Raw genomic sequence first — 9,783 nt, 5'->3', positions numbered from 1 at the left:
CTACACCCTGCCCAGCATCCGTGCGATCCACCAGTTGCAGGGCATGATGATGCGGCAGATGACCCTCCCGCCCTGGTAGCAGTAGGGGTAGGGGTAGTAGCCCAGGAGGGGCTCGCAGACCCGCCGGCAGTAGCGGTTGGCGCGGCGGCACTGGGCACAGCAGTAGCCTCGCTCATCCCACAAGGGGTGGAACTCCAGCCCGTTCTCTGACTGCCAGGAAGAGCCAACGTCAGCACAGCGAGGGGGATGTAGGGCCAGGACACCTTGGGAGGGCAGCCAGGGCACCCCAGGCGCGTGGACAGGGCATCCCAAGGAGCACAGTCAGGGCACCCCAGGAGCATGGACAGGTCACCCTAGGAACATGGCCAGGACACCCCAGAAGCATAGACAGGACATTCCAGAAGCATGGACAGGACATCCCAAGGAGCTATGGACAGGTCACCCTAGGAATATGGCCAGGACACCCCAGAAGCATGGACAGGACATCCCAAGGAGCTACGGACAGGTCACCCCAGGAACATGGCCAGGATACCCCAGGAGTATGACCAGGACACCCTGGGACCATGGCCAGGGCACCCCAGGGTGTGATTCCCCGCACTCACGTAGTCGTTGACAGGCAGGTCCTCCTCAGTGAGCTGCCGTGCCCGGCGTTTGGGCCCTGGCTGCACGTCTTTCTCCACCTCATGTTCACTTCCCCCATCCAACCAGCTCTGGTTGTCCACAAGCAGCTCAGGATCTTCTTCTTCTGTCCCTTCGAGGTCGGCCAGCTCAGGAGCTACAGGAAGAGCCCAAACATTGCTGTCAACAACCAGGGAGCAGGGAGACAAACGCAGCAGCAGGCATTAATGTCTCTACCAAAATTTGGTGCCGTGGTACAAGAAGAGGAGGAAACTGCTCTGACCTACAGCCCCACCAGCAAACCAGCTCCGCTCCATTGCCTTCTGCTCTTACTAAGCCTGGGTGAAAGGCTGCAGGAGAGAATATGGCAAGAGGAGAGAGTGGAGGAGACATGTCCCGTCCCCTCCATGTGGTCATAGGTGGCAGGTCCCTGTAGGTGGTGTTGGCATCCCCTGCATGGGGCTGTGGGTGCGGGGAAGCACATCCTCATGGTGGGCTCTGCTGCTGTTGGGGCTGTTGCTGTTTGCTGTTGAGCCCCAGCAAAGCACCGTGACTTGGGGCAGATTATGCTCAGCTACAGCCCCTGTTGGTGGCTTAGGTAAAACCCACAGTGACATTAATTTTCTTTGCAGCAGGGTTTAACAGCAGGGACCGAGGAAACAGAGGGGCCAGCAGCCTCCCTCCGCATTGGGGACCTCTGATGGCCACTTGCTCCTGGGACCATCGATGGCCGTGAGCTGACTGGTACTCTCGGGGGACAAGACGTGCCTCTGCACCTCTGTGGCTGCAGAGCAGAGGGAGTTTTCTTGGTAGGAGTTTTTAAACTAGCTCATTCAGACGGAATTGGGTTAGAGAGATCGGGTAATTACGCCGGCGGATCTCAGAGGCCGCAACCTCTGCGAGGGCTGTGTAGTGAGCAGCTGGAGGTGGCAACCCCGTTGTGTGATTTAGATGCAGGTGTCTGCTCATGCTCTGATGTTCATGCGGTGATGAGAATTTAGGCGTCCCAGTTTCCAGCAGGGCTGTCTTCTTTGCAGGTACAAAGGGGTTTGGGTTTTTTTGCCTTATTATGAGGAGGGTGGCCACTCTGTAAAGCGCCGGGCGGTGGGGAGCCGGCAAAGACAAGGGCTTTGCAGAGAGAAACTTCAGCCCCTGCTATTGCATTGGCCATGCTCTCTCGCGGTTGTGGCCAACATTGTGTTGATGTCTGAGACCTACAATGAGGCTGCGGAAATGGGTTCCCACCACGTTGCACCAGGGCAAACAGCAGGGGGGACATGGGTGGGTGGCAGGGCTGCTCCAGGCGAAGGGGCTCATGAGTGCTTCAGGGAGGAGATGTCTCCTTGTACCTGCTATTGGTGTGGGGTGGATCCAATAGATGGTCACGTTTCTGCAGATGTCAAAGATTTTGGAGCTCTTCAGGAACTCCTTGTTCTGAATGGGCTTTTCCCCAGGCACCCAGACCACAGACTGCTCAAAGTAGGTGGTTGTGATTTCTTCTCCCTGGAAGAAGAGTGAGATTTCACCCCGACGTGGTGAGAAACCCCCTCCCCTCCGCAGGCTGCTTCCCCTCCCCTTGGCTTACCCAGAGGCACCTCTCCCCTCCCAGAGAGCAGCTGGGCTTCATCTGCCTCAGCTTGTGGTGCTTGCTGGGTGCACACACAATATCCCGCTGGTCCTCGTGTAGGGAGACCCATCATGAGCCTTATCTTTCCTGCCCGCTCTCAGCCAACACCACCCCTCTCTCTCCTCCCTCCGTTCATCGTGCTCCAAGAGCCTTCTCCTGTGCAGTCCCTACCATCTGGAAGAGCCTTCTGGAGCGCCCCAGCTCATTTCAAACCCAAGATTAAAACATCTCCTCTCTGCTTTGCTCTTACTACTTAATTTCTCCCTCCTTCTGCTACTGATTTTGTGATCGAACACTTTAATTTATTCCTTGCAGAAATTCTTTGCACGGCCATATTCTGTAATTTATACCACATGTCTCTGCCGTTGCATTAGTCCATGGTGTGTTTTGGCAGGCGCTTAGGGAGGGAGATATATAAAGATTATTGGATGGGTCTGCGCTGAGCTATCTGCCAAGGCAACGTTGTCTATGTTGGTGGTGGTAGCCCATAGAGCAAGCTGGCAAATGGCATTTTTTCTCTCCAGAAGGCGTCTGGAGCTGTATTTCTCTTTTATAGAGTTTTTCCTTATGGCTTTGGGAAGTCTTAGGAAAGCGCCAACACAACCTGACCCAGTCTGTGTTGTTTTCGGAGTCTCTGCTGAAAGCCGCGGGGCTGGGGAGGTGCTGCCTGAAGGACCTGGCAGCGCACAGGCTCTGGGAGGAGATGACTACATCTTAAATCTGCATTTATCTCGTTGGGTTTTACATTTCGACTCTCTACCTGGGGCTAAGTTCTGCTAAAGCCTGGGAAGTCATATCCCTTTTACGACAGTAGCTGAAAAGATCTATTAGCTTCTTACGGCATAATCAAAGAAGCAGTGTCTGGGAATTTGGGTCATGATTCAGGGAAATGTTTCTGCCCACGCTTCGTTTCAAACATGTGTCCTGCTGGCATTTTATCTGCAACAGCTTCCTTGGGGGGGAATTCAATCTGCTAACAGCCTTCATCTTGCAAACGGGGAGGTGGGAGGGCTGTGCCGCAGGGCTGTGCCACGGCCGGGGCCTCGGGGATGGGGACGGGGACAGGGGACAACTGCTTTCAAGGGACTGAGCCATCAGCCCAGGTTACGCAGTCAGAGAGGGGTTAAAATATGGACTGAAACACTGTGTCCGCGCAGCATGCAAAGTGCGCAACTCCTTGCAGCAGGATGCGGTGGGCAAAAGTGAAAAGGGCGTAAGGAGCAATCAGGCACGTGGATGGGAGGGAGGTCCGTGCAGGACAGGGAGGTGGCCCCAGCCTGGCGCGTCCCACATCCCAGGGCTGTACGCCAAGCGCTTTCTCAAACCGCATCTCTCAAAGGCGGCTGCTCTTTTAAATTCATTACTTCTGCCTCCTTCTGCTTGAGAACGTGAGGCTCAATTCTTGAAGAAAACAATTTGATTGACTTTTTGGTGCCTGCTAATCCTGAGCTGCCTTGCGACCTTTTGACTACAACAGGATTATTGTTCTTGATCTCCAGTATTGTGCCGAGAGGTTTTTGTCTGCCGCCTGTCTAATCCCGTCTCTTTCCACTTGTTGTTTTTAGAGGCAATCCTCTGAAATAAGATAATTTTATGAAGCGGTTGCAACTCATTAGTTCTTTATTGCAGCATCCCTGGGAAGGCTGGAGCAGGTGGGAGGGCGGTGGGGACAGCGGCCATGCTCCCAGCGCCGGGGAGAGGGGTGGGTTTCACCGGGGCAAAGGGGTCTCCTGTTTTATTCACCTACCTCAAGCTCGGGGATCTTGGCCTCTGTCGTCTCAGGTAGGACTTTAGTCTGGGTTTTGATGAAACATTTTTGAAGTCCCACAAAGAAGATGCCAGTTATTCCCTACAGCATCAAAACAAACGCCAAAAAAAGCCATCAGGGCAAAGCAAGATGATAAATAACCCCATCGCACAGAGGGTGCAGCTGGAGGAGGGTTCAGTTGTATTTTTCCTGTTGGTGTTTTTGTGCAAACTCTGTTCAGCAGCGGTGCTAAGATGTACTAACAGGTTCTCCTAAGGGATATTGCATTTTATGGTTTGGGAGAATTGGGCTTTTTACAAATATTTGAAGGCAGACAGTCATAAAATTTTTACTTTGCTCCCCTTCTCCTTATAACTATCACAAGCTCTAGTTATCATAAATAAAAATATGCAGAATAGCATCTGACCGTTATGGTTATATGAACATTCAGCCCCCAGTTCCTGCTAGGCTATTAGCTGAAAATTCTGCCATATGTCACTGCACAAGGTATTTCCCTACAAATTTTAATTAGGTTTCAGAGAGAGCCTACAACATTGTCATGAGGTTTTAATGCTCTCCAGACAGACAAATGTACTGAGCTCGGATAGATTTATGATGATTGCGTTCCTTTTCAAGGGTAAATCCAATAACTAGGTCTTGCTTTTAAGATGTATTTCGTTGGAACTGAACCACGCCATTATTAAATACCGGTGGAAGCTTATGTAGATACACATCTCCTTTCCTTTGAGAGCATCCCTAGAGAGTGCATCTGGGCATCGTTCTCCCTCATCATCCTAGGTCTTGCTCCAGCGACCCCGTGGTGTCCTAAGGGATCCTGCTGGTCCTGCTGCAAGACAGTGGGCAGGCTGCCGGGGACAAACCCTGCCGGACTCACGTTTTTGAAGTCGTGGATCTCCAGGATTTCCTCACTGCCGTTCCCACTTCTGAAGGTCTCCGTCCTGGCCAGTGGGTCGATCTCCAACACAATCTTCTTCTTCTCACCGTTGCTGAAGAACGTGTGCTCCATGTCGTAAACCTGTGAGGGCCAAAACGGCACAGGGGTTGGCTCTGCCCCCACCTGATTTCACATGCCGGCCGGTGGGTGAGCAGGCTGGTGCTGGGCGCCTGACCCCTGGTGCTGGGTACCCTGCCACGGGGCCGGCTGCTTCCCCACGACCCGGCTCTGAGCCAGGACCATCGTCTGGATAGCACAGGGAGAGGCACCAGGGCTGGGAAGAAGGGCAGGATGGGGCCAGGCTGCGGGAGGACATGTGTGTCAAGCCTGGGGAGAAGATGCTCATCCCACGCTTGCACCGGCAGCTTTGCCACAGCTCAGCCTTTGCCGGTGCTTTCTGTGGCATGAGCCTGGTTATGTCTCAGGCTGGAATGAAGTCCTGAGCCCGAGGGACCTCGCTTTCCTCTCTCCCTGGCTTGCTTGTTCCATCACTGTGTCCCCAACTTTCCTGCTCCATCACTGCATTCCTGGCTCGCTTCCTCCACCTCTGTGTCCCCATCCTTCTTGCTCCATCACTGCATCCCTGGCTCGCGTGCACCATCACTGTGTTCCCAGCTCGCTTGCTCCATCACGTCATCCCCAGCCCGCTTGCTCCATCTCTGCACCTTCTGTTTTTCCTGGAAAGGCAGAGGTAAAAGCCTCTCTCTGCCTGGAGGAGATCAGGGATTGCCTGCGGATCAAAGCCCTCCTTGAGGGCTGCTGAAGAGCTTCGGGGCGTAGCAGCCGGCTTCCTGGCGGCACTCATCCCTGCGGGGAGCTGGGGCGAGCAGTGCCGGGGGGGTGGATCAGCCCTCTCCTTCTTGCAGGTGCTTGCCGTACTCAGCCAGCCCGGCAGCCCTCCAGTCTCCGTGGATGCCTGACCCTTAAAGGATGAGTAGTGGCAGATGCTATTTGAAGCACAAAAATGATTGTGCTGGCACAGCGAGAGCTGGCGAGCCTTGGGGAGTCTCGTTTCCCAAATCAAACGGTGTCGTGCGGAAGCAAAGGGCTTGTGCAAAAGCCTTCAAGTCCACAGGGCAGCAGGGAGTGATGGAGGCACGGGGATGGGAAAGCTCTGTTCGTCCCCTGGCATGGCTGTGGAGCCGGGGAAGGGACACCCCGACCCTGCAGCAGCGCCCAGGTGAGGGGCAGGGGCTCTGCCTGCAGTCCCAACCTAAAGCCACCCCGTTCATGGTCCCCTGGTTCTTGCACATGCCTCCCCATCACGGGGTTCAAAGCCTCTTAGCAATATCTTCAGCATCAGCATCCCCTGTTTTGCAACCTCCGGAGGAAGCCTGGGCGCAGAACTGCCGGGTACCTTTGCCCCTGCTTAGAAGAGCGATGTGCGCCTTGGCAGCCATGCGCATCTCCGGTTAGTCAGCAGGAGGCTTTTATAAAGATATATGGCTGTCAATGGATTTTATGGCATGGTAAAAATAGTCTGAAGCCTAAAATGGTTGGAAGGCTGCTGGTTTTGACTGACAAAATGCGCACGGTGCCGTAAATCAGTTCTAGGAGGGTAGGATCCCGGGTGGCACCTTACCTTCAAGTGCCTCTCCATTTACGAAGAATTACTTTTGCCAGCGCAGTGGCCAGCTAACCCATTTGGGCTTGGCTGGCTCTGTGCTGCTCAGAGAGCTGCGAGATGTTTTATAGGGCTAAAAATGACACTTGCTCGCGGATCGTTGAAATACATCCCCCTGCGAGGCCGCGACAAGCCCCTCGTTAGCTGACTCATTGCCTTCGCTCGCCGGCAGTGCCGGCCGGCGCGGATGCTGCTGTGCAAGAGGGCAGCGCCGTGTCCGAGGCCACCCCTCGGAGGAACAAGTCTTTAAAGATCCTTTCCGCTCTCCGGTTGCATGAAGGGAGCTTGAAGGGTTTTTTGTTCTTTGAAGAGTTTAATTCCCCTTGGTTTATATTTTTGAGCGTTAGGAACTTCCAGCCTCCTCCATCCTGCCGTTCCCAGAGGACTCCTGGGCCAACTGGAGAAGCTGATGCCCTGCGGCCGCAGGGGACACGGCGATTCCGGACACCGAGCATCAGCGTGCTGCTCCACTGTGAGAACACCTTTGCTTCCCTGCGACGTCGTGCTGTGCTTGCCCACCCACCAGGCGTTGCGAAGGGCTTTCAGAAATACTGACGGACACCCACTGGTGAGGATGCCAATGGCCGGTGCTCTGGACAACCCCTCCGAGGCTGCGGCAATGGCTCTGTGCCACCAGCTCAGAGAAAACCTCCCCTCCGGGGGTTAACAGCCTCTTCCCCCCGCGGCTGGCACGCACCCTGTTTTTCGAGGAACAGTGGAGACTTTATAACCGTCTTGGCAGGAGCCTGCAGGCACATATGGCTTTTATTGCTTTTCCTTTTATTTTTGGGGGTATTTATTTCTACCCGCTGATAAGAAGACAAAGTCTCTGGTGAGCGGGGTGCTTCCTCTGCCCGGCGGGAGGGCAGCCTGGCCGGGCTGGCGTGGCTCCGGCGTGGGGCAGGGAGGAGAGAGGAGATGCCACCGTGGGAAAAGAGGCCGCCTTGGCTGCGCACGGGAATTTTGGAGACATTCTTGAGAGTCAGCAAAACCTGCCGGCAGCAGGGTGTGAAGCGGGGCCTCCTGGATCAGCACGGAAACTCAAAGGAGGAGAGGATGAGGAGCACCGGGCAGGCTGTTGGCTTCAAGGTTAAGTGATTTTCTTGGAGTATGGGACAAAGAAACCCCAAGGGTTTTGGCAGAATTGCCAAGATCTTGGCCGGAGCGGGCAGAGGTGCCGCCCCCGGCACGCTCAGCTCTTACAGCAGCGTCCATCTGGGTAGCTGGGAATAAACGAGCACAATCCAGTTAGCAGAAGCTCCTCCAAAAGCTAATCCATCTCACCGTCCCCTCACATTGCAGACACATTAAAGTAAGAAATATAATCCATGACAATCAATCACCGCTGCGTCCTGGCTTTCTCCCCTCTTTATGCGGTGGCATAATGACTTTTCCACCAGTTTCTGGCAAGATAATTGAAATGAAATGGAAAATATTTTCTTACTTGTCATAAAATTTGCTGCCGGTGAAATAAGAGTAACTTTAACTCTTCATGGCGTAGCTCCCATCCCTGTAATTGTCAGTTAGGGAAAGAATGCGGTGACAGAGGAAAAAAAAACCAGCCTGCATAAAGTAAAAGCTAGTTATGAATAATACAAAGATTTTTAAAAGTCCCATGAATACTTGTGGTCTAAGAAAATGCACTTTGTAAAGCTGCCTGGGTTTCGGGGGGTAGTTAAAAGTTTCAGTGAGTCGGGGAGGTGGGGGGGGGAGACGGGACGGGGACAGCTCTGTCTGGGGAAGTGGCACTCAGAAACGTTGGATCAGAGAGTTTTCACTTACTTTTCTGGGTGTTGGGTTCCAGAGATACTTGGCACCAAAAAAAATCAGAATGAGAGAAACGAGCAGCACGCCGAGGAGCAGTCCGCAGATCTGGTATCTGGTGCAGGTCCTCTTTCGCGTCTTGGATGCTTCTGCCTAATTAATGACAAAAGAGGGACAGGCAGAGGTTGGCTGGTGGTTCAAGGAGGGACGAGTACACGTGCACATCGGACATTTATCACCCTGCCAAGCTGCCCGGTGGCAAAGCAAGCCATGAACTTACGTCCAGAAAGCGGCAGTCCTCCAGGCTCTCCCGAGCCGTCCCTCCCATGGTCTCCTCCGTGTGCGAGGACGCCAGCCCGCGCCGAGGTGGAGTTTCAGAGGCTGTGGGCTGCACATGCGGCGGGGAAGGCTGGGTCACCGCCGCCCCCACCACGGCGGCAGCCAGCTTCCCCCCGCCGCTGCCGGGCCCCGGCTGCTCCCGCAGCGCTTTCTGCGTGCAGGGCGCAAGCCATCCCTTGCGCCTTCGGAAACGAGCCCGCACCGAGCTCCGCCGCCCCGTGTCCGTCGGCCACATCCAGCATCCCAATTTTTTCCCTTTAATCTCTGCTTCTGCCCTCTGCTTCTGCCCCGGCGCTGATGGCTGGGGTGCCCAGGCTGTGCCAGGGACCTCCCGGGGGCTGCGGGGATGCGGGCACCGCGGGCACGTGCGTGTGTGTGCGCGTGCGCACATGGGTGTGCATGCACATACGTGTGTGTGTGTGTGCGTGCCTGCACTCGCTGCCAGCCCTCACCAGCGCAGTGCCAAGCCCCAGCTCTCCCCCGCAGAGGGCTCTGCCATCCCGCACCCCCTTTGCGCGCAGCTTCGCCCCAAAGTCGGCCAAGCCAGGAATTTCCTGACTAATTTTTTTTTTATTATTATTTTTTTTTTCTGACGTTCAAAAATTTCCATTTGTTGAAATCGTACCGTTTCTTCATGGCAATGAACGCCTCTTAAGGAAAGCTTTCAGAAATCCAGCGTGAAGTTTCTGGTCTGAACAGGATGAGACTCCCTGGTGTAGAGGAGCTGGCATGCACTATTTTTTCCAAGCTGTTTAAGCTCATAAAAACCCAGAGCGCATCATGCACTAATTAAAATTGCACTGAAAAGAAGAAAAATCCATATCGAGTTTTGCTCGGGGTGAGAAATGGAGAAGAAAAAAGAGAGGGCTTTCGGTGGGTCCGGCGCCGGCTTTGCGAGTGTGTCGCGGCACTGCTGCCTGCAAGCTGCGGGTACATCCAAGCGGGACAGAAGCGGAGTTGCGGAATATCTCGGGGAAAGTGTTGTGCACGTGTGTGCGCAGGGGTGTGTGTGCGCCCCGGTGCGTATCGGCTCCCTGCAAAGGGCTTTGGGGTCCCTGACCCCGGGGTGGCAGGGGCTCCTCGCCCCGCAGCCCCCCGGCTGCTCCAGG

At 54.7% G+C, this 9,783-nt stretch overlaps 1 protein-coding gene across 1 annotated transcript; it reads right to left on the bottom strand.

Moving 5' to 3' along the window:
• TNMD (tenomodulin) lies at nucleotides 1-8,731 on the bottom strand (the record flags this gene model as incomplete). Its single annotated transcript, XM_082488383.1, is given in 8 exon segments — nucleotides 1-210; nucleotides 603-775; nucleotides 1,968-2,121; nucleotides 3,993-4,094; nucleotides 4,888-5,028; nucleotides 8,354-8,488; nucleotides 8,616-8,708; nucleotides 8,711-8,731. Coding segments are annotated over 8 exon segments (1,029 nt in total).
• Nucleotides 8,732-9,783: the final 1,052 nt, after the last annotated feature.

The sequence above is a fragment of the Vanellus vanellus genome (genome assembly GCF_965231255.1).
Source record: "Vanellus vanellus genome assembly, chromosome: 10".
Classification (NCBI taxonomy): domain Eukaryota; kingdom Metazoa; phylum Chordata; class Aves; order Charadriiformes; family Charadriidae; genus Vanellus; species Vanellus vanellus.
This window is presented reverse-complemented; position numbering and strand designations above follow the sequence as displayed.